At 43.0% G+C, this 25,472-nt stretch overlaps 1 protein-coding gene across 1 annotated transcript in view; it reads left to right on the forward strand.

The window, feature by feature from the left end:
* smyd4 (SET and MYND domain containing 4) overlaps nt 1-22,913 on the forward strand; it is a 114,095-nt gene extending 91,182 nt beyond the window's left edge. The window contains exons 2-10 of the mRNA XM_079804634.1: nt 12,610-12,754; nt 18,278-18,367; nt 18,522-19,494; nt 19,585-19,845; nt 19,934-20,106; nt 20,322-20,457; nt 20,548-20,664; nt 20,852-20,975; nt 21,068-22,913. Of these exons, the coding sequence (XP_079660760.1) occupies nt 12,610-12,754; nt 18,278-18,367; nt 18,522-19,494; nt 19,585-19,845; nt 19,934-20,106; nt 20,322-20,457; nt 20,548-20,664; nt 20,852-20,975; nt 21,068-21,209 (2,161 nt within the window). The 3' untranslated portion in view covers nt 21,210-22,913. The remainder of the gene's footprint in view (nt 1-12,609; nt 12,755-18,277; nt 18,368-18,521; nt 19,495-19,584; nt 19,846-19,933; nt 20,107-20,321; nt 20,458-20,547; nt 20,665-20,851; nt 20,976-21,067) is intronic.
* The last annotated feature ends 2,559 nt before the right edge of the window (nt 22,914-25,472 follow it).

Here is a 25,472-nt window from a genome sequence, read left to right on the forward strand (position 1 = left end):
GATTTTCCAAACTCTGCTGAACGTGTAGTTTTTTTAATCCAACATAAGCCGAGGGTCGTAAACATATGTGATTATTTCACCACACGGTGTCAGTGCTCGTCTAAATAGTGACCACGATGAAGTGTGTGTGAGACCTGACAAATAAGATCTGAGTGAACATATTTATTTGTATTAAATATTTTAGTCATTATTCTGTCATTTTTCATTGACAATCATTTCACTGTAGCCTACAGTATATGTAGTTCAAACATGTATGCCCAAATTCAGTCACGCTGTTAACGTATTACTGTTTAAGATTAATTAAATGTTTAACATCGTTACATTTCTTTAAGGCAGTTACCGCGCATCCATTCATCTATTTAATACTGTCATGAAAATTAACCATTGTTTTATTACAAATAAAATAAACATAGTTATTGTAGTTTAATCATGGTATTTGTAGTAAAACTAATACAAATGGTAGTCAAGCCACGAAAAAAAAAAAAAACATTGTTACTACATTCTTACTATAATAAAACCAAGGTTAACTTTCGTAAGGGTGTTTATCAGTCAAATTAATAAAAAAAAAAATGTAACAACAGGTATGAAATATGATTAGTAAGAGAAACACTATTAATGAGAAGATGAGCACTGGACTGTGGCAGGTTAGAAATTTATTCAGAATGCACATTTGGATGGGAACATTTCAGCAGGCTGTCGATTTGAGACGTAAACATCCTCAGTTTTTTACCCCCTGTAAAAAGCCTGTCTAAAAAATAATAATTCTGTCTGCCAAGCTCTGATAATGTATGGAATATTATATTAATATATTATCCATTAAAAAAAATATTGGCCTATTCCTTTAGAAGCACGGAAATAGGAATACCTCCCAGGGGCCCGTTTCATAAAGGAGGTTAAGTGAAAACTCTGAGTATGTTATCCCTGAAATGAGGTAAACTCTGGGTTCCCTTTCAGTCGGTCACGTTCGACGTACGTCGGAACTGACCGACGAATTGGGATCTGTTTCAGTGACCAATCTACTTCGAGTGTATTAAAAACGAGCCAATGAAGATTGGCATGCGATCACGCATTCCACGCACCGCCCCGCAGCGCGGGTATAAATACGGAAGTGGAAGTGCCGCATACCGCTTTCAACTTCGGAGCCGAGCATTACATGTTCCTACGAAGAGTGTGTTTACACAAACTAAACGAGTCTCTACGAGAAGATCAGCTTACCTGTTCCAGTGTCGGTGTGACGGCGAGCAGAAGAAATCTGTCGGTTCGCTGGGCGTTTCCTCTGAGTGCTTACAGTGGGCTTGCACCTTTAAACCACTGTGAGCCGCGGCTATTCCCCTGTGTGCCTCGGCACTTGTTGGAGCGGTTCTCTCTTCTCTCTATCACTAAAAGAGCAACACGGTTTGACCCTGCGTCTTTTTCAAGATGTCATTCAAACCGTGTGTTTCTGGATGCGGTTGTTTCCTGTCCTCATTTGACGGCCACGATCTCTCTCACATATAAACATGTGAGATTGCTTTCGTGGGTGATTCATGCTCTCTCAGGAGAGCATGGTCACGTCGGCGCGTTGTTCGTCTCCCCTTTCTCGTAAGGGCTTGAGCGTTCAGCGCGCCGTGTGCCGTCGAGCGCCGGCTGACAGCGGGGGTTGCCACGGCAACCCAGCGCGTCACTCGGCGCTCTCTAGATGCGCGGTCCAGACTATGAAACCTCAAACGGGGTTGAGTCCCTTTGCTTATTCCCTGATCTAGTTTCTTTTCTGGTGCTCCAGAAAAGGATTATTTTGGTTAATAAGCCTTGGTGACCTGAGGATTACAGTGGGGCATCCCCGCCGGGTACATCTCTTCGGGCCCCCACTCCTCTATCGCATCATGAGCATGTTGAGACTTTGTTCGTGGGTGGTTCATGTTCTCTCATGGGGACATGGCCACGTCGGCGCGTTGTTCGTCCTGCCCCTTTAATAGGGGCTTGAGCGTTCAGCGTGCCGTGTGCCGTCGAGTCTGGCGGCCACGCCCACTGTCTCTCATGCCTGCTGGTAGCCCAGATGGGATTGCTGGTCCTTTTAAAAAAAAAAAAAAAAAAAAAAAGGGGGACCCAGCATTTCATTTGTGGCTCTGGCAGAGGACAGATGTCAATTGCTGCATCGGAGAGAGGGCTGTTATGCGCTGGAGATGATGACGCTGAGTTTCCCACTATAATAGTGTGTGCTCATGCTGAATCAGATTCAGTGTTGACAGCCATGCCTTCCAGGGTGGCTGCCTGGATGTGCATTGGAAGAATTTAGCAGTGTGGAGCTTTTGGTGTCAAAATATGGAACGCCAAAAGGGCCATAATCTGTATGAATTTTTTCGCTCTCTCACTACCCTCTTTCCTGCATGCACGAGGGTAGTCTTGACTCAGGGGTTATGCAGGAACTGCGTGCAGTGATGGACCTCGCTCTCCGGGTGACAGAAGTCACTGCACGCTCCCTGGGTCAGGCGATGTCCACGTTAGTGGTCCAGGAAGCTGGGGCTAGACCTGGCAGATATGCGTGAGCCTGACAGAGTTCGGTTCCTCAACGCCCCTGTCTGTCAGGCTAGCCTCTTCGGCGACGCTGTTGAGAACTCGCCCAGCAGTTCTCGGTGGCCCAGAAGTGGATGGAGGTTTAAAAAAAAAAAAAAAAAAAACATCCTGCCCCGACGACTAGCTGCTGCCTCCACCCAGTCGTCGGCTGCAGCACCTCCATCTGCTTGTCGCCGAGGGTGCCCCCCCTGCGTCCGCCTCCGCCCCTGCTAAGCCAAGCAGCAGCCTCCACCCGGGCAGCAGGTGGCCGGGCGCAGGGGATGTGCCCAACCCGTCCAGGATACCGCGAGTCCGCTAGCAAGCACATGGGCGAGCGGCCCTGGAACGGGCAGCCCAGCGAGATGGCAAGCTGCTCGGGGAGAAGGTGTCCGCACCCCTCCCTCCCCCGGAGGAGGACCGGGGGGAGAATATTTTTTCGGTTCGGTCCTGCCGCTGGCTCTCCGGAGTCCAGCGGTACCCACATTCTCAGAGCAGTTTCCTCCCTCCCTGGGCTCTGAGAGGGTCAGGTTGGCAGTGTGCGACGCCCCCGGGCCTTGCCACTCCTTTCCTCCCCTCTCCCCCTTCGCCAGGGGGCAGCAGTGTGGGCACCGAGGACGCCCCCGGGCCTTCTCACCCACACTCTGCCCCACCTGGAGTACTCAGACAACACTCCGGGCCGCCTCCGGGCCTCCCGAGTCGGGTCTGAGTGCTCCACCTCGCTGCCTCACCCCGGGTACGTCTGTGGTGCCGATGATCCCGCTTGTTCGGTCTCTGGGGGCCTGGCTAAAAGGCCTCCCCGGACCGTCATGCTGGCTCATCTGTACCATCAGACTCGGCTATGCGATTCGTCGCACGCCGGCCTCCCAAGTACAGGGGCATCCTCTTCACCTCAGTGTGGAGCTCGGATGCCCATGTCTTGCGGTCAGAGATCGATGTCCTGCTGGCGAAGGGCGCGATCGAGCCGGTTCCTCCAGCCGATATGAGGTCGGGGTTTTACAGCCCCTACTTCATTGTACCCAAGAAAGGTGGTGGGTTAAGACCAATCTTGGACCTGCGCATTTTGAATCGGGCCCTGCACAAGCTCCCGTTCAAGATGTTAATGCAGAAACGCAATTTTCAGTGCATCCGTCCCCAAGATTGGTTCGCAGCGATCGACCTGAAGCCCTTCGGGCTGTCCCTGTCGCCTCGCGTCTCCACGAAAGGCGTAGAGGCAGCCATTGTTCCGCTCAGAGAACGCGGCGTTTGCTTACTTAACTATCTTGACGACTGGCTTATTCTCGCCCAGTCTCGGGAGCAGTTGTGCGAACACAGGGACATGGTGCTCAGTCACCTCAGCCTGTTGGGACTTCGGGTCAACCGAGAGAAGAGCAAACTCTGTCCCACGCAGAGGATCTCTTGTCTCGGTATGGAGCTGGATTCGGTCAGCCGGACGGCGCGCCTCACTCCGGAGCGCGTCCGGTCAGTGTTGAACTGCTTGAATACGTTCAATGGCAGGACAGCGGCCCCACTGAAACTTTTTCAGAGGCTCCTGGGGCATATGGCATCCGCAGCCGCGGTAACGCCGCTCGGATGGCTTCATATGAGGCCGCTTCAACGCTGGTTACACGACCGAGTCCCGAGATGGGCGTGGCACAGCGGTCAGTACCGGGTCCCAGTGACTCCTTACTGTCGCCAAACCTTCAACCCGTGGTCTGAACCCTCGTTTCTCCGGGCCGTTGTGTCCTTAGAACAGGTGTCGAGGCATGCTGTGGTCTTCACGGATGCCTCATCCACGGGTTGGGGGGCCACGTACAACGGGCACATAGGTTCGGGACTGTGGACGGGACCCCAACTACGTTGGCATATCAATTGCCTAGAGCTTCTGGCGGTACGTCTTGCCCTGGCCCGGTTCAAGAAACCGCTCCAGGGCAAACACGTACTGGTCCGTTCGGACAGCACTGCGGCCGTTGCGTACATCAACCGTCAGGGTGGTCTACGCTCCCGTTGCATGCTCCGGCTCGCCCGCCATCTCCTCCTGTGGAGTCAGAAGTTTGTGAGGTCACTTCGTGCTATTCACTTTCCAGGTGCGCTGAACCAGACAGCCGACGAGCTCTCTGGCCAGTCGACACCTCCGGACGAATGGCGACTCCACCCCCGGAGCGTCCAGCTGATATGGGACCACTTTGGGGTTGCGCAGGTAGTCCTGTTTGCTTCCCTGGAGTCGACCCATTGCCAGTGGTACTACTCCCTGACCGGAGGTACCTTAGGCATAGATGCACTGGCGCACAGCTGGCCCCGGGACCTACGCAAATATGCGTTTCCCCCAGTGAGCCTTCTTGCACAGACCCTGTGCAAGGTCAGGGAGGACGAGGAGCAGGTCTTGTTAGTTGCGCCCTATTGGCCCAACCGGACCTGGTTCCCCGAACTCACACTCCTCGCGACAGCCCCTCCCTGGCCGATTCCCCTGAGGAAGGACCTTCTTTCTCAGGGACGGGGCACTCTATGGCACCCGCGTCCAGACCTCTGGAAACTCCATGTCTGGTCCCTGGACGGGACGCGGAGGTTCTAGATGGCCTACCGCAAGCTGTGGTAGACATCATCGCTTCAGCTAGAGCCCCCTCTACGAGGCGCCTCTATGCTCTGAAGTGGAACCTGTTCGTCGTTGGTGCTCTTCCCGCCAGGAAGACCCCCGGAAGTGTTCGATTACGTCGTGCTTTCCTTCCTGCAGGATGGGTTGGAGCGGCGGCTGTCTCCCTCCACCCTCAAAGTGTATGTCGCTGCAATAGCGGCGTATCACGATGCAGTAGATGGTAAATCCGTAGGTAGGCACGACTTAATCGTCAGGTTCCTCAGAGGTGCGAGGAGACTAAAATTCTCCTCGTTCTACCTCGTTACCCTCTTGGGACTTAGCCCTGGTGCTTAGAGCACTCCAGGGTCCTCCATTTGAGCCTTTGCAGTCAGTCGAGCTAAAAATCCTGTCCATGAAGACAGTCCTCCTGACCGCATTGGCCTCAATCAAGAGGGTGGGGGACCTGCATGCGCTTTCGGTCGACGAATCGTGCCTAGAATTCGGGCCGGCCTACTCTCACGTTGTCCTGAGACCCCGGCCTGGATATGTGCCCAAGGTTCCTACCACTCCCTTCCGGGACCAGGTAGTGAACCTGCAAGCGCTGCCTTCGGAGGAGGCAGACCCAGCCCTAGCTTTATGTCCCATCCGCGCTCTTCGCGCTTACGTTGACCGGACACAAAGCTTCAGATCCTCACAGCAGCTCTTCGTCTGTTACGGAGGTCAGCAGAAGGGAACGGCTGTCTCCAAGCAGAGGTTGGCCCACTGGATAGTGGATGCCATTGTCTTGGCTTACCAGTCCCAAGACGTACCTTGCCCGTTCGGGGTGCGGGCTCACTCAACAAGGAGTGTTGCTTCATCCTGGGCGCTGGCTCAAGGTGCCTCGCTGACAGACATTTGTAGAGCTGCGGGCTGGGCGACACCTAACACGTTCGCTAGATTTTATAGCCTCCGTGTAGAGCCGGTATCTTCCCGCATCCTCGCCCCCCGGGGCCAGTAGCGCTAAGTACCCGTTCTAGTGTCGGCTTGCAACGCCACTCCCGCCTCCGGGCCGGATACGTGCGTCTATTCTTGCTCCAGTTGTGTTCCCCGGAAACGGCTAACCCTGTCGAGTTCCTCCGTCACCCTTGCGGTGTCAGACGTTGCGGACCGTCTGACGCCAGGCCTGCACCCGTATGCTTGTGGAACGTGTGTGTAGGCTGGGTTCCATATGTTGCGGTCCCCTCACGGCTACCCCATATGTGTATTCTCCACGGTATCTGCTACCCTACTCGGTTAGCCCCGTGTCTTTCCCTCGACAGAGCCCGCTCTGTCATCTCTGGGCGTGTTCTTCCCCCCCTGGGATCAGGTTGGGTCCACCCCAGAGATTTCCATAGTTGCACTACCCTAGGTTAGGTTAGTCCTGATGCGTATTTCCACCTCTCCTTCCATTGAAGGATGTGGCTCCGCAGCGTACCATCTCCCGAGACGGGCACGCTTTCCCAGCGTTATCCAATAGTCACGCTGAGTGGGTCTTGCAGGAACAGCAGTGACTGTCCTTCCCTGCCCGGAGCCCTGACTTCCACTCCAACAGAGGAGTGATTCAGCGAGCTCAGGCAGGGCGCTGGAAGGGCCAGCTCCCTGGCGTTTTGGTAGGGATCCCAATTCGTCGGTCAGTTCCGACGTACGTCGAACGTGACCGACTGAAAGGGAACGTCTCGGTTACGTATGTAACCCTCGTTCCCTGAAGGAGGGAACGGAGACGTACGTCCCGTCGCCAGGTGCTGTGCTTCAGCTGAAGGCCCGAGCCACACTTCTCGGCTCCTCAGTTGAAAACGGTATGCGGCACTTCCACTTCCGTATTTATACCCGCGCTGCGGGGCGGTGCGTGGAATGCGTGATCGCATGCCAATCTTCATTGGCTCGTTTTTAATACACTCGAAGTAGATTGGTCTCTGAAACAGATCCCAATTCGTCGGTCAGTTCCGACGTACGTCTCCGTTCCCTCCTTCAGGGAACGAGGGTTACATACGTAACCGAGACGTTTTCCGTTTCAGAATGGGAGGTATGTTAAACCCGAGAAAGCAGGGTAAGTCAAGCCCCGGTTTCTGAAAGAGAGGTAACTTATACTCAGAGTCAGTTACCAGGGTAACTTGCTCTGTGAACCTAACCTGGTCAGGAGCAGATTTTCTTCGGTAAACCCAGTGTTTTATTTTCTGACTCCTACCCCTTTTTAAAGCTCCAGCGGCGTTTAAATACTTAATTCATTCATTCATGCTACACAAATGCTTTTCATACTGAGTATTTCTTCTTACTCTATTGGCAGATAATTAGCAAAATAAGAAAAGTGCACTTAAATTAGCTTTTTTTTTTTTGTCCCCCAGGAAACAAGACTAAATAATTTTTCTTAATGTAATTTGTAATAGATATTTTGACTGGAAATTACAGTGCAGTGCAGTGCAGGTACATTCATTCACTGCAAATATTTTCATCAAGAGGACAAAATCAAAATGACAAAAATAGCATCCTGTGGATGAGGAGGCTGCAATAATTTGTAGGGAGTTACATTCATGTCAGGAGAGGGATTTTTTTTTGCTTGCTATACCCACATGCATATTTATTTGAGGAGTACCATGTTTTAATGATAGTTTTCTATATAATATCAGGGATGCAGAGCATATTAGTAAGGCTGCTGTATGCAGAGAGGTATGGAAAGTTTGCCTCACTCTCACGTGAGCTCTTTCTGAATATGTCTGTGTTGTTTCCTGGGCACAAACCCATGAGAGCATCAAAGAGGAGTTTCTGCAGGTCAGTGGTGAAGAAATCAGGTTAATGATGTTCACACATATCTTGTTGCAACCTCTGGAAGTGACCTAATAATTAGCATTTCCTTTGGGATTTCCAATGTGATTGGATGCATTGATAAGCATATTCCCATCATCGTACCTTCCGAAAATGAAACAGATTACTATATGGAATGGAAGAATACCAGATGGAAGGGTAGTCTGAAATATATGCCATTCACCACAGGTGTAATAAAAAAAAATATTTGGTCATCTTTATTAGCTAAATACAAAAGCAACAGTTCTTTTTTTTTTCCTTTTGGATTTTAATATTCTCCCTCCATCTCCTCTTCTTCTGTCAGTGGTGGTGGTGCAGGCCCTCCCATCATTTTGTGAGCCTCTGCCTTCTTGCTGTTGGCTGAGTAGAAGTCAAATGTTAATTTCATTACCCTAATTCAGAAATGTAACAGGTTGGTTGGAGAACATTATGTGAAAAGAGCATTAGACTATGTGGAAAAAGCTGCTGCACATTGAAAAAGACACTGAATGACAAATGTTTGTAAAGTCATGAAACTTATATCCATGAACCTTTTATGCTTAAAGCTTTACCTCATTGAATTATATTTTTATACTTCATTTTCAGCTGCTACCACATTCTTTTTTTTCTTCTTTTTTTTGCCCATGGGTTACATGATGGTTACCATGAAAATTAATATTAGTTAAATAACTTACCGTTCTGCCAGTTTTCACCTCTGATATTATAACAATGATTAAGAATTAACTTACATTTGACCCGGAAGTATGCAAACGTCTTTTTGTTGGGTGCTGTTGCCATGGTGAATTGTAATTTCGGAGCTCCGTTGATCATGGCGTTTCATAGTCGTGGTGCATGCACTTAACTCAGAGTCAGAGTCTACTCAGAGTTGATTGAACTACCTCAATTCAACTGTTCTGAAACCCAAAACTCAGAGTTTCTCATCTCAGGGTAAGTCAACTCAGAGTTCAAGTTTGAACTCAGAGTTGGTGGAACCTCCTTATTGAAACGGACCCCAGAGGCCTGTTGCATGAAGCTAGCTGAACAAACTTCAGCTTCAGAGTTTCAGAGTAAGTTTAGAGTTGACAAATCCAGATAAATCTAACCTGGTTTAGATCAAGTTCAACAGTCTCTCAAAGCTTGGTATAAACATTCTCTGTCAACTCGGGTTTAATCCAGAGTTTGTGATTAACTCTGAAGCGCATGCATCTGAAAGTGTGTCACGTGCGGCAAACAGCCAATCACAGTGTCTGTTTGATTCACTTCTCGCAAGAGAGACGGCACAATTCACCTCGCTTCTGAAGATTGAGAGATTGTTTTGAAAATTATCATGAAATTAAATTCGTTTACAAAACAGGAATAAACACTGCTGCTGCAGCGAAAGTTTGAGAAGGCAGCTGAAAGAATATCTGACTATAGCAATGCATGATGTGAATCAAAGAAATATGCCTAATAATTATAGGTTCACAAAGAGCTCAAATGAATACACGTTTAAAAGAATTATGAATGCATGTATTATATTTATATACATTTTTGGCTACTTGTCAATTAATATAATAATTTTATGAATATATTGTATGAAAAAGTAATTATAATTCATATAACCTAATATAAATATAATAAATAATTGGCACCAAAAGATGAGCAATTTTGTCTCTATAAAGTTTTTTCACTATAAAATGCTTTAATTTGGAACGAGAGATACAGGGGGTGTGGCTTTATTGCATCTTTACATGCAGCTGATTGGTCCAGTTTGGGTTTGCGATCTCTAACCCAGAAGAAAACCTGCTCCAGAGCAGGTTAGCCGTGTAGTGTAAGTTACTATGGTGATGAACACTGTTAAAAAACAATCCACCTTGATGAGCCCAAAAACCAGAGTTTGCTCAAACTAATTTCGAACTTGCCTGGGTAGCAACTTAAACCAGCTTTGTGCAACTGGCCACAGGTCATCGACCACACCACTGAAGAGTAAACACTGAACAATAAGCGGCCCCTGCCATTTAATTAACCATTTTACAATTCTCAGGGGGGCTTGCATGAAAATGTATTATATATTATTAATAAATAATAATTCATTTAATAATTTACTTGATTTTATTATCACAGGTCACGGGATATGACGTGCGCTGTGAATCGTTGTTCATCATTTTGCGAGCAATTGTTGATAAAGACAATCGTCACGTCACAATTAGAAATGTTTGCGTTTTAAACCACGAAGGCAAGTCAATGGATATCACGCATAGTGTGGCAAAAATCAACTTAATGATATCACTGGATAAGAGACTAACCTTTACCAATTGTCTTTATAAAGATGTTATTTTCTTGCAAGAAAAGAGTCACACAGTCGTACAGTCATTTCACAATGCCAGCAGAGCGTGCACTGCTAGTCACAACATCTTCTACTTACTTTATAGGTTTCTAATTCAATGTCTCCACTGTTCTCCTACTGTAACTTTCCACACATGACAAAAGTATCACGCTCCGCACATGCTTAGCACACAAATAAAATTGTTTGTCTTTTGGTGTTACCCCCAGGCCCTCTGAATTAGATCCGCTGACCCCTAGGGTCAAGGAAAACCCTTAAGTTAAGTGTCCAGTGACTCCTATGATCACATGTTAGTCACTGGGTCTGCTAAAAGAGAGGAACTGTAAATTAACTCAAAAAGATTCTTTGGTGTGTGAATATATGTAAATCAATGAACATGCATAATTATTAATCTCCTTCGTTGATAAAATTTTTCCATCACACATAGACTGTAAAAAAATATGGGCGTAGTTTCCATGACGTCACCCATAGGATTCTGAAGAGCAGTTTCGAAGCGTAAAGTAGGGACGAGCTGGCCGTTGCCATCTTGGCAGCTCGTCATTCCTGGATAATTGAAAGTGGGCAAAGAGGCGGGACGTGGGTGGAGCTGAGGTGACACGATGACTAACAGACAGCAGATAAATGGCTACCCACCCGTCACTCAAAGTGGCCACGCCCTTAATTATGCAGAATTTTAAGGCTTCATATAATGTAAACGAATGAGTTATAAAAACATTCACCCCCCTCGCAGTTGTCATGAAGAGCAAAATTAGCCGAATAGACCAAAACCACAATTTGTACCAGGCTGTAAACATGTTTTTTTTTCTGCTGTAAAGTTGGGTATTTTAACATGGGGCTCAATGAGATTCTGCTCCCTTCTGGAGCCTGTCCCTAACGGCCAGTCGATGAATTGCAGTTTAAGTCACTTCCGTATTGGCTTCAAGAGAAACTGCGGGAGGTTGCTGCTTGATATCACACAAGCAATTTTGCAAACTTTGCGCTAGTTATGCTGGTGAAGAAGTCTGAAATCCCAGTCAATTATTCACTGCAGAAAGTGAAACTAAAAACTGAGCGATGAGCGCTGAATATGTCCTGATAACGTATAGGCTTTAATTTATTTATAATTATATTTCTCTTGTGGCCCATACGTAACTATAACCTAGAGAGAGAGAAAAAATAGAAAATATGTAGGCTATTTCGTGTTAAGTGGTTTTTGTTTTTTTTAAATGAGGAGTTAGCTCGCGTCTGTTGTGAACTTTTGCAGCACGTGTTGTAAAACTGATGGAAGATGTTTTCTTAAAGCAGCACTAGGTAGGTTTTGCTCTCTGGGTCCCCCTACAGTTGGGAAACAGTATTGACTTCTACTACTGTCGTAAACTCTGTCATCATCCTACATCAGGGGATGCATCGCACGTGCATTTATTGACATGACAACCATGATAGCCCTGAACACTGCAGGAGGAGTTCACATGCAGGTGTTCTGCTCATAGATGGTTCTGCTTGCGTCGCGTGTGAAATGTCTTCATCCCAGGTAACGTTACAGTGGCATATGTTTTAGCATGTCATATGAATATAATTTCATGGGTTTTATTTTTTTTCAAACGCCAAATGATCGCGATGCTCACGTTTACAAGCCAGCTTCATTATAGTAGCCTAGTCTATTGGTTCCCGTTTTACAGAATCTATATGATACTTCAATTCAATGTTTGAGTGGTAGGTAATAACCATATATTGTCAATATTATAATATCAAGTTACCATAGATGAATCTGCAAATTTGAAAAATCGATTTGCATTATAGTTTGAGGCAAGACAAATAAACAAATATCACAGACATGTTAGGTATCCTAAAATATGATTTTGTACGTCTTATGTATTTACTTGCAAGAATGTAGCCCCTCCTCCTTAGCTCACGCCAATGAGCAAACGCTGGCCCAATGTTGATCCTCGTCCTGCCTTTAATCCGATCACTTTCTCGTTTCCTCTTTTTGCTTTCCTCCTACAAAACCTTTGCTTTCTTATTTTTCTGTGCTGCTTCGGCCATGACTATAACATTTGGCAAACAAATGATATTTGGGCTCGCAGGTCCAAATTTAAGGAAAGGGGGTGTTGGTGGTGGAAGTGACGTATATGCTGTAAAGCAGTCGAATTTTGTAGTTCTTTTTGTTCTCAGGTTACTACCCGAAACCCGAAGTTTAAAAGTACGATTAAAAACGATACAGACCCCGTCAGGCTATGGCAGACGTGTCATTCAACCTATTGTAAGTCGATGTATCATCACAGGAGTTGCTGCTTTAATTTGATGGCGTTTTTTCTATTTGCATGTGTTTTCTTCAGTTGCAGCGCGTTGAGCTCTCTCGGCCACCGTAGGGCTTTGTTCCTATATAAAAATAAATATTCTACATACCTTTTGTCATTTGTCCATATTTCAGCCCAGAAGATCTCAACACTTTCTCCAGAATCTCTGAGAAGTACTCCGTGAAAAAGTCTCCTGAGAGGGCATCTGAGTTTAGACAGCAAGGTAACCTCAGCTTCAAAGTGAAGGATTACACAGCCGCAGCACTCTATTACTCCAAGGTAAGAACAAGACGCGATGTAAATACCTGCTTGGTATAATAACGATATTATACTTAAATAAATTTGATCCGTGTGATTTTTTTTTATTTTTTATTAATTGACTTTTTTGTTTATGATTAAAACACTATATTCAATTCAAATTCAATTAAATTCAAATTTATTTGTATAGCGCTTTTCACAATACACATTGTTTCAAAGCAGCTTTACAGAAAGTGCATTTCATAAATGTACATTGAAAAATGTTAGAAAGAGAATGTTAAAGCAAAATCTTAGAAAAAGTTAATCAATCATGTATTAATTTAGGCCATAACAATGCTGGCGTTGAGTAGTCTCTTCACAGGCGTCGAGTCGTCTCATCACAGGTGTTGGGGCATCTGAAGTCTCCATGAGAGGCTGGATACAAACTGGAGCTGACAAACTATTTACCTCGGGACTAGTGTCCCGAGATAACAACAGAAAAGCAGATGGGAAATAATTAGCATAGCTGCTGTTCAGAATATTAATGCTTTTGATCCGATTTAACTGTAGTATAAATGTTAATTATAATGTGAATGCTTGGCTAAAGAGATGCGTCTTTAATCTAGTTTTAAACTGGGACAGCGAGTCTGAACCCTCCTTTATTATATTCCTCCTTTATTCATATTTATTCTTAAGATACATAATCCTCGAAAAGTATCGATTTTGTTGCACTCTCAGGCCGTTGCTCGATTTTAAGTTACCCGACACACCAACAGTGGCTCAACCAATAGCGTGAGTTTGAGGCAGTGTTATGTGCTTGTCTGACCAATGAGCGAGCAGAAAGGGTTCAGGGAAACCTGTTTGATAACAGATTATTCTGATTATGATTCAGTTTGGTGATGGTTGTGGTTTGGCAAAAAATGTATTTTCTTTTTGTTACCAAGTACTATCAAGGTCAATACCAATATCTTTATAAAATGGATTAGTTGGAAAAATAAATTATTGCTATGTAACATTATATTTGATATACAGTATAATTGTGAATGAAAATGAATTTCCTCTACTGAGGACAATAAAGAATAAATCTAAATCTAAATCTAATTTTTAGGGTTGTAATGATACACCTATGACACGGGTCGGTTCATGTCACGGTTTTGGAGCCTCGGTTCGGTTCTGTTTGCTTTGGAGTCATGGTTAATGGCGGGCACCAGCAATAATAACACTAGATTCACTTTTAACGTAATAATAACAACAGCAATAATTTAACTTTATACATTGACTTCACGTTTTCTTTAGAGCAGTTAGCATACCTGAGTAAACTCAAATGAAATAAATGTCTTCACTGTAGACTAGTCAGAAATTATCTACTGATTTGACCATTTACCATAATGTTTAAAAAAAAAAAATCACATTTATTTCATACAAATTGATGACACACACAAGTCATGTCCCACTGTAGCCTACTTAACAAACAAATTAATTGTATGAATATGACTAAAACTGATAAATAAATAGGCCTATAAGTTAAAGATATTAAATTGCAGTTTTTGTTAATACTGTAAACCACTAGCCTAGAAATCTAGACGCACCCTAGCGGCAGCAAATCTAATTTGCAGCCAGGGTAGTCTAGCAACTCTCCGTTGGCTTGCGAGCTGGAAAAACCAAACTCTGGTCAGGCCAATCACATCGTGTATATAGTCGGTGGGCAGGCTTAACATAATGACGGCAGAGTTGTCTCGGTTCCGCATGCTACTTGTAAACAAATATCCAAACGTTGTTGAATCCAAATGTTGATATTCTTAGTACTTGCTCATTTTGTGGTCATGAAGATGAAACATTGATACATTTATTCTATTCTTGTGAATTGGTTCAAAAGTTTTGGTCTAACTTATTCCCATTTAAATAAAAACCCCATTAATACACAATCTTTTAATTTGAAAGTTATTATTTGTTATTACATTGACTTCAACAAATCTAAAGAATATATTTTCAATTTTTTTATTTTGTTTGCCAAATTTTTCATCCATAAACAGAAATTTATGAGCTCACTTCCTACTCTCTCACATGTTTTGATTGAGGTAGACTTGCTGCTTAAATTCTTTAGTTTAACTAATACAAAATGTGATCGATGTTCAAGTTTAACCAGCCATCTCATATATTGTTCTTTGTTTTTTGTTCCTTGTCTTTTAAATGTCCTCTTCATATGTATGTAAATGATTCTTAATGCTTCCTTTAGATATTTGACTCTACATACAAATGTCTTTTATGTCTTAATTATAATGTTCTCCTGAAGGTGTTTGCATATTTGTACGGTTCTTGAATAAAAATAAATAAATAAATAAAAAAACAACAACTTGTAAACTGGCGAACAGCGGTCTTTCGAATCGGCTTTGGCCGCGACTCTGGAAGACTTGGAGTTAAACTTTTCTTTGAAAAAAGAACAAAGAACAGCACTGAATTCATTCTTAAAGGTCCCATGGCAAGAAATTTTCATTTTATGAGGTTTTTTAACATTAATATGAGTTCTCCTAGCCTGTATATGGTCCCCAAGTGGCTAGAAATTTTGATAGGTGTAACGAGTTCTGGCTGTCTTTCTCTGCCTTTGAGAAAATAAGAGCTCAGATGAGCCAATCTGGAATCTTCCCTGTTATAACAGGAAAGGTTACCTCCCCTTCCTCTGCTTTGCCCGCCCAGAGAATTAGGAGAAAATGGATTCAGTTTATCAGTCGCGATGTCAGCACAGGCTTTACAAACAGACTTTTACCATATGGATTCGACAGCACAGCCACAAACAGTGAGTAAAAGTGTTCTTTAATGCCTGATCTGTGATCAGTGATTTCTGATGTATAATCATTCAAGTTCAAGCCGACTTTCTTTCGAAATCGTTTAATACTGTTGTTTATGCATCATTGAATCAAGCCAGTGACTAAAAGATCAACTTCACATCGTTTCTGTTAGTAGCATGAAACAAATCTGTTATCTAAATGATTAAACTAGAGAGCGATCAAAGAACACTCTTTATAATATTCGGATCTGTCAATCACACGTCGCGAGTGTATATGCACACTTGTCCAAACTGCTGTTATAATGAATGACGCTGTTATGCTGCACAACGAAGCTCTTACTGTATTCCTGTCGATGTCGTGTTTGCTGTTAGTTGTGGTGAAAGCATTTTGTGAGAGAAAACGCGCTGCAATGACGAGATCACTGCATTCACGCAATCAACAGACTGCATGTGTACTCAATGCTCATCACTGCAGCTTTTCATGTGATGGGAATAGAACATAAAATAATGCTATAGTCAACATTTTGACGATTCGTTCATCTCGACGGCTGTGATGGTAAAAAACGTAGTTTAGAGGGGTTCCACATGTTACAAAGGTCGTAGAATAAGGAGGCAGACGACAGGTCACGCGGACTGGGACTGTTTACGGAACCTTTAATCATTTAAAAGTAACCTTTATCCAAATTGATTTCTTCATAAATTATCAATCTTACAAACCTTAAGAAACATTGATCTGTTTGATCAGGACAAATAATATTTCTTATGTTTGTACAATTTTGTATTACTGAAGTAGTAATACAGGAAAATCAAGCTTAAATGGGTAGCTAAAATCTTACGTCTCATTGACTTTGAATTTGTGAGCAAAACAATACGGATTCAATTTAATGCAATCATTGGGTTTTAATAAAACAACTACAGTTTACAAAGCTACGATTCATACGGGGAAATATGCATATATATATGTAGGAGAAAACAAACCGTATGGTACAAATAAGGAAACATGAAACTTAACAAATAATAAAAAGGGAAGAAGAATTAACAAGAGAGAGAGAGAGAGACAGAGAGACAGAGAGACCGAGACAGCTTCACAGTCCTTTCGCAAGAGCCCACAAGAAATTCATACAAATTCATAATTCAGACAACCTTTTCCAAGCAGTTTGATTGTGAAATAGAATACTTGCATTACTACGGCTTCTCGTGTAAGTGTCTAAGTTCGAATCGTCGGGGAAGTTCACTAAGGATTTGCGAGTCCCAGGTGAGCTTCTTTGAAGTTTAGGAAAGTTGTTCCAGTCTGCCGATTTCTCTCTCCGTGCGGGGAGGCCTTCTCTCAGGATTGAAGAGCCTGGTTCAGTATTGCAGGCCTTCAAGGCGAAATGCCAAGAGGTCCGTTCCTTGTGGTGGCGGAAATGCAAAGAGCTGATGGTCGGTTCCAGTTTTTATAGAGGGGAAGGCAGACGCCCAAAAAGTTCAACGCTCCAATCTCTTGCGGCTACATGATGTGGTTTGGATCTAATCAGCGTAACACACAGGCCCTTTGTTTAAGTATGATTTGATTAGACAAGTCACGAGGGCTGTGAGGTGTTCAGACTTTGGTCTATCCTGCCACATGACTGATTGAATCATTACTGTTACACTATTCTATATATCTATTTATCTTTTTTTTTTTTTTAAGTGCTACGTGTACTGACAGTGTGCTAGACTAACTTAGGGCATATAGAGTGGTGCAGGTATGAGATCACTTTTTAGGCCAAAACGCGGAAGCGAGTCCCAAGGTCCCATTACCCTCGTCCCAAGGTTTTTTGAATGGGTTTTTGGTTACATGGCTGAAATAAGACCTGTGGTGAACACAAGCTCAAGACACTTTCACGTTTTATTCTACGGCATAGAAAAACATCAGTATGACCCCACTCATGAATTTTTTTAAAACTGTTATGTGTCTTGAAAAAGGCAGTTGCTAACAAGTGGCTAAATGGTACTACAGAGGCTGTTGGGGAGATTAAACGTCATCACACCCAAAAAGGTAAACTCAGTCCGCTTTTACAGCCTCATTATGCTTATAATAGTGCTCTTATAAACTATTGTAACTCAAACGTTCTGGGAAAATGTTTTGAGATAAAAACTGAAAGAGTTGTCGGAAGCTTGGTGATGGTGAGGTTGAAATCGCGGGGCCGTGGTGTAGTCCGTTTATAGCCTACCTTTAGCCTTTTTCTTCTGGTGATTGCATTTAGGCTTCAAAATTCATAAAAGTTGTGTTCATCTGTGAAAATTATCTTGATGGACAAAATGTGAAAGTATCATAAACTTCGGTTGATCACAGAGCTTGTTTTTTGCAATAATCCAAAAGCCTATGGGATAATCCTATCGAGGTTTTTATCGAGGGAACCAGTGTAATGCTAACTGCCGGTTGGCCTACAAAGTGACGTCATACCTGCACCACTCTATTGTTGTTTGTCTTGCTTCTATTGCTCTCCGCATTTGTAAGTCGCTTTGGATAAAAGCGACTGCTAAATAAATTATTAAATGTAAAAATCTTAACCAGTATAAGGCTGATCAATATTAGAACCCCCTTGTATAAGAAACATGGGGCAACACAATCTGATGGTGAGCAATCCATCTTTAAGAATCTGTTAAGATGGAGGTCCTAGGACAAATTGTGAATGAAGTTAGTCACTTTGGTTCAGGAAACTTTTCATGATGTTTTGAGCTCAGTGTTGAAGTTACACTCAAATAGCAGGTTGTACTGTGATCATGATATATTCCCATTCTCTCTGATGTTTCAGGGGGTTTGCAATGCTGACAAGAATACAGAAGAGTTATCCTTGTGCTATGCTAACCGTTCTGCAGCCCTCTTTTACCATGGCCTCTACAGAGTAAGATTTGTCTTATGCTTTTCGAAACATGATTGATTTTTTTTTTTAGGAAGCATTCAAATAAGAACATGCCAAATTGTTGTGCAACACTGACATAAATGAGTTTACTTGATTTCTCCCTTTCTTTTTTTTAATTTTTTTTTTTTTTTTTTAGGAATGTCTTAAGGATATTCAACGTTCTTTGGAGGCCGGTTACCCAAGCCACCTGCAAGACAAACTGAGAACTAGACAGGCCGCATGCTTGAATCAGCTTAGAAAACCTGAAAAATCCAACATGCCAACCACAATTCATCAAACACCACTGTGCCAGAAAAGCAGAATCTCTACAACTTGTATTTCACATGGTGTGTCTGTTTATTTCAGTCCAGAGAAAGGTCGCCACATATTAGCCACAGAAAATAAACCAGCTGGCGAGGTAGTGCTAGAGGATGAGGCTTTCTGTTACGTACTCATACCAAGTAACAAACTCAATACAGATACCAAAAACGAAGGAAATAATTTTGATACTGAAAACCGACACTGTCATCACTGCCTGAGCCAATCATTGAGCTTTGTGCCTTGTCCAAACTGTAGTTACACTCGGTACTGCAGAGAGAGCTGTCGTAAAGATGCTTGGGAGCGCTGGCACCAATGGGAGTGCCCAATTGGAGCAGATCTGTTGGCCATTGGAGTTTTGGGACATCTTGCACTCAGAGTGGCCCTGAAAGCTGGACAAAATGAGGTCCAAAGGGTGAAGAAAAACTCTTCAGACTTGTCACAAGAAGACCGTGTGACATGTAGCTCTTATAAAAGTGATTTGCCAGTCCAGTTGAGTCTTGGAGGCCACTGTAGAGAAGGTTCAGACCATATAGATTGTTATCATGGCAACTCGTACATGGGCATCTACAGCCTTTTACCACATGTGGCACGACACTCACCCGGCTCACGCTTCTTACTGGCGATCACCATGGCGATGTTTTATAGGAGGCTGCAAGGTGGACCCCCACCAGACATGTGGGCGTCTTGCAAGGCTGAAGGATTTAGTGAAATCTGGCAGCCTAAGATGAGCATGCTGGGAGCCACAGCTCTGAGACACATGATGCAGCTCAGGTGTAACGCTCAAGCAGTCACTGCTGTTAGAGTCAAAGGTTTGACAGAACTCTCTTGCTTAAACACAAACTGCCAATTAATACATTTGATTCTTGAATTTTAAAGATTGTTGATCCTTTTTCTTACAGAAGAAAGTGGTATGGCTGTTCAGTCCAGTAGTGAAATCCGAATTGCCACAGCAATTTTTCCTGTACTCAGCCTGCTTAACCACTCCTGCAGTCCAAACACAAGCATCTCCTTTACTGGAGGCTTTCAGACTGACCCGCTCAGTCAGTTTGGTTGTTCTGAAGGTCACATTGACCATCCCGGAAGCACTCACTGTGGTGTGACGGTCACTGTACGTGCTTCAAAAGATCTTGCTGCAGGGCAGGAGATTTTGCACTGTTATGGTAAAACCTGTGAATTCAGTTTTAGTTTGGTTGGTTGGTTTGATTATAATTTTTTTTTTTTTAAATAAATATAATAATTTCCTCACAGGCCCACATTGTAGCAGAATGGAGGTGAAGGAACGTCAGCGCCACATGCTGGAGCAGTACTTTTTCCATTGTAACTGTCAAGCCTGTCAGACAGACCTATTAGAGGGAAGCCAGAATGCAAAAGAAAATGCAACACCAGGGCTGAAGTGTGTGAAATGTGAAAAGCCTCTTCAGGTAAACATTTGCAGAGAATTTAGGTGGTTCATTGTATACATCTCAGTTTTTGAAGTGGGAAAAAGTGCTGGAACTCTCTTGTGCACCGGCTGGCAAATGCAAATCATGATCACATTTTAAGTTTTTACAATGAGAAAGTATAACATTGTGTGTGTGTGTGTCTATCACCCAGACACTGAATCTTTGACTTTAAATGCATATGCTGTACATTTCAGTCCCGTATGGATAGGTACATGTGCTCTATGCTATCCTGTGGTCATCAAATCACCAGTGCCGATGTACAGAACATACTTCAGGGTTTACAGTGTCTTTTGGATGAAGCCTTGCACATCATGGAGAGAGACAGACTAGGTACTGCCTCATTATGAATTACAAACTGTTTTGTAAAGTATATGTGTTAGATATCCATAAATATCCATAATATGTATCCATGTCTTGCAGACAAAGCTCTACAGATCCTAAAATCAGCTTATTCTCAGGCAAACAGCATCCTAACAGAGACTCACCCTCTCCAAGGAGAGTTAGCGGATGCGACTGCTCGTGCGTACGCCACCACAGGTGAGAACAACAGCCTGATAGTCACAAAATTGCAAAATTTTTATCTTTAGGGGTACAACAATAAGATTGTAAGATATGTAAACACTGTACAGCAGTTCTACATTGCCTTTTGACTAATGAATTAAGTGACATCTAAATTCATACTAGTGAAGAGTGTAGTATGATTTTATGATTATTTTACTGACAGGTGAATGGAGTCTGGCTGCATCCCATCTAAAGCGCAGCATTGTTGCTGTTCAGGCCCAATTCGGAGAGGACAGCATTGAGCTGGGACGACAGCTTTTTAAATTAGCACAACTACATTTTAACGCGTAAGAGCTCAACTTGTGAAACTCTATCCGATGAGACTTCTTATACTTTTGTTTATGATCAAAAACAGTTCTTCTCCTCTTTCCTTTGACAGGAAAGACTGTGGTGCGGCTCTCTCTGTGATTCCCAGGGCCAATAAGCTCCTCTCACTCCACTGTGGCCCTCACTGTGAAGAACTACAGGAACTGCATGAAATGGAACGCTGTCTACAAGGACTGCTGAGAAATAATGACTAAAACTGAATGGTATTTAAAACAACACGTAATGCTTTTGAAGCTTATTTTTTCCCAGATATATGTGTAGTAGTATTAAAAGTCATGAAATAACATGCAATGTGCTACTTTATTGGAGTTCTTGATGCCCCTACATTTAAAAGTAAAAAAGTAAGACTATAAGGTCCAGTTTTACAGACAGGGCTTAAATTAAGCCAGGATTAATCCTTAGTTTAATTAGGACATTTAAAGTGTTAGTTCACCCAAAAATGAACCCGTAGGACTTTAGTTCATCTTCGGAATGCAAATGAAGATCTTTTTGATTAAATCTGAGAACAACAGAAGCTCAACCAAACTTGAATGATGCGCAAGAACAAACCTCTTGTTGAAACTCAAATGTGCTGCGTAACCAATGAGGTTAATTCTCATGTGTTGCGTCTAACTGCAGCAAGTTCGGTTGAGCTTCTGTTTATGTTCACTGATCAATGTTTATATGTGAGTAAACGCCTAAACTAAATCTGTTCTTCATAATAAGCAATCAAGTCTCTTCAGAACATTTGGACTAAACCACTCAATTCATATGGATTAGTTTTCCGATCCCTTTATGAACTTTTTGAAGTGTCAAAGTTGCAATTGCGTAGGCTGTCTATGGAGGGGTCAGAGAGCTCTCAGATTTCATAAAAAAGATCTTCATTTGTGTTCCAAAGATGAACAAAAGTCTTACGGGTTTGGAACGACATGAGGGTGAGTAATTAATGACAGAAATTGTATTTATTACGGCTCCGGGGGGTTAATAAAGGCCTTCTGAAGCGAAGTGACGTGTTTGTTTAAGAAAAATATCCATATTTAAAACTTTATGGACTAAAATAACTAGCTTCTGGCGGTCAACGGTACGCAAATCGAGTTACAGCAAAAGAGTAACCCTTGACGCATGTGTATTGACGAACGCAGAAGCGCAGAGAATAGAGCAAAACAAAACACCGGTCATGAATTAGAAGTCTAAAACATTAATTTTTAAAGAGAAATGGTGGAGGATTTCGAAATAAGAGAAGAGGGGCTTGAGTTTGTTGCCCAGCCCTATCCGCGAGAGGCGTCAAAGCTTGCGATGCTCCTGTACATCGCGTAAACGGTTACTCTTTTAGCGCAAGTCGGCTTGCGTACCGCTGACTGCCGGAAGCTAGATATTTTAGTCTATAAAGTTTTAAATATGGATTTCTTTCTTACACAAACACACCACGTTGCTTCAGAAGGCCTTTATTAACCCTCCGGAGCCGTGTGGAGCAGTTGTATGATGGATAGATGCACTTTTTTGGACTTCAAAAATTACCTAACAAGTCACTGCCATTATAAAGCTCGGAAGAGCCAGGACTTTTTTAATATAACTCTGATTGTGTTCGTCTGAAAGAAGAATGTCATATACACCTAGGATGGCTTGAGGGTGAGTAAATCATGGGGTAATTTTCATTTTTGGGTGAACTAAAGCTACCCTTTAAGTAGCTTTTATAAACATGCCTAAGAAAAAAATTACGGGTGTGCATCTTGAGACAAGAGAAGGACTCTGACATGTTTTAAGGCAAATGTCAAGTTGCTTTCAGTTAAAACAGCTCAAACATGCATTTTAGTCTGGGACAAGGCTTGTATGTAATTATAAAATTAATTTAAATTATGGTGTTGGGCCCATTGAAAAATGTTGCCAGGGCAAGTTGAAATCTGTCTGCTGTCATTAATCTGTAATCAATTAATCTGACACTATTTAAGTCTGTCATTAAATCTCTTGCCCTAGGTTTGAGCAAAAGTGATAGTAGTTTGCAAACACCACACTGCAAAAAATGCTTTTCTTACTTAGTATTTTTGTCTTGTTTTCAGTCCAAATATCTAAAAAATCTTACATTAAGAAGCATTTACTAGACAAGCAAAAGTTTTTGTCTTGTTTTGGGGGAAAATAACTCAAAATTAAGGAAGTTTTTGCTTAAAATAAGCAAAAGAATCTGCCAATGGGGTAAGCAAAATAATCTTAATTCAAACAGAAAACAAGATTATTTTGCTTACCCCACTGGCATATTATTTTGCTTATTTTAAGCAAAAACTTCCTTAATTTTGAGTTATTTTCCCCCAAAACAAGACAAAAACTTTTGCTTGTCTAGTAAATGCTTATTAATGTAAGATTTTTTAGATATTTGGACTGAAAACAAGACAAAAATACTAAGTAAGAAAAGCATTTTTTTGCAGTGCACTTTTTAGGCCTGATTTCAGTACCTTTCATACCTCTAGATGGCGGTCTTTAACAACAGTGAGGAAATAAAACCATGCTTATGAGACATGGCACAGCTCTGTGTGTCAATACTCAGTCAATAAAACGTATTGCATCCTTTTTAGGGAATGGTTGTACTCCATATTCCAGTTTAGCATGATAGTTAGCATTATAAAAGACTTCTTGTAATTCATATTGTACCATTACATAATTGTATCCCTCAAGAAACACCAAACAGAAAAAATAGAATCCTGTGCTCTTGCATATTTAATGTTATTCAGTATAAAAATAATTGGAGTGCAAGGGAACCTCTTAAAACATTTAGTTTATCATATTGCTCTCGGCCTATAGAGTGGGATCCCTTTAGATGTGTTAGACGAAATGTATCACCTAATACGAAGCGGCCGGACGTATATTTAAGAATAATGGTTGTAAATAAGATATTAGGCAAACAGTAAAAAAGTCTTCGCCCAGCTCTGCTCATCTCTGTATGTCGGTTCAATAATCCAGTAAACGCCATTGACATTTTATGTTATTAATGGGCTATCACAAAACTAGAGTGTAACCCATGGGATGATCTCTGCTAACAAGGAATTAAACCTTCTTCTCTATATTTCTCCTTCAAAACAACTGGTAAAGGGGAATCCAAGCAAATAGATTTAGCACTTTCATTACTCTTACAACCACCAGCCTGTGAGGTTTTTGGATATGCTGTTTTGAAACGTGATATTCCAGTGGTTGGTTTGAGCCTCTGGTCAGGGTCCTTGCGTCGGTAAATCTGTTTAACAGTCAGGGGATAATGTGATTATATATCTCAGGAGAGCAGGAACTATGTGTGTGAACTCATGTTGACATTCAGGGTCGTTCAGACTCACAGAGGGCAGATAATCAGCATGGCTAGATATGTGACCTCCATGTCAGAAATAACTTTTTATGTTTAAGGGCATGTTCATGTTATTTGTATGGGATGGGATTAACATTTAACACCTTAAGAGAATGAGTCGTAAACTTCAAGGGCTTATCTGAAGTATCTTATCAATACAGCAAATAAGAATTAAATACTTTCATGTACAGTGCTTTGATGCATATATACTGCTCAAAAAAATTAAGGGAACACTTACTCATTGCAGTGTAACACCAAGTCAATTAAACTTCAGGGATATCAATCTGTCCACTTATGAAGCATAAATGATCGTGAATCAGTTTCAGCTGTTTTGGTGCAATTGAAAGTGACAACAGGTGCACTGGAGAGGCAACAGCAAGACAACCCCCAAAAAGGGAATGATTCTGCAGGTGATGGCCATAGACAATTGTTCTCTCCTTATTCTTCCTGACTGATTTGTCTTTAGTTTTATGTTTTGTTAGGGTCCTTGTCACTGTCTGTTGCATACCTGCAGCCCAATCAGGTTGCACAGGTAGTCCTGCTCCTCCAGGATGGCACAACCATACGTGCTGTCGCAAGGTGGTTTCAGCACAGAGGAGCAAGGAGGAGATGCCAGGAGACAGAACGTTACACAAGGAGAGCTGGACAAGGATGTAGAAGGGCAACAGCCCAGCAGCAGGACCGGTATCTGCTCCTTTGTGCGAGGAGGAGCACTGCCAGAGCCCTACAAAATGACCTCCAGCAGGCTACTGGTGTGCATGTTTCTGACCAAACTGTCAAAAACAGACTTCATGAAGGTGGCATGAGGGCCCGAAGTCCTCTAGTGGGACCTGTGCGCACAGCTCGATTGGCATTTGCCACAGAACACACTAGAATTGGCAAGTCTGCCATTGGTGCCCCGTTCTCTTCACGGATGAGAGCAGGTTCACACTGAGCACATGTGACAGACGTGAAAGATTCTGGAGATGCCGTGGGGAGTGTCATGCTGCGTGCAACATCATCCAGCATGACCGGTTTGGCGGTGGGTCAGTAATGGTCTGGGGAGGAATATCCTTGGAGAGTCCCACAGACCTCCACATGCTAGCCAATGGTTCCCTTACTGCTGTTAGGTACCGGTGTGTAGGCACGTGGGGGTCATACACACTTCTTACTT

This window comes from Gobio gobio (genome assembly GCF_949357685.1).
Source record: "Gobio gobio genome assembly, chromosome: 22".
Taxonomy (NCBI): Eukaryota; Metazoa; Chordata; class Actinopteri; order Cypriniformes; family Gobionidae; genus Gobio; species Gobio gobio.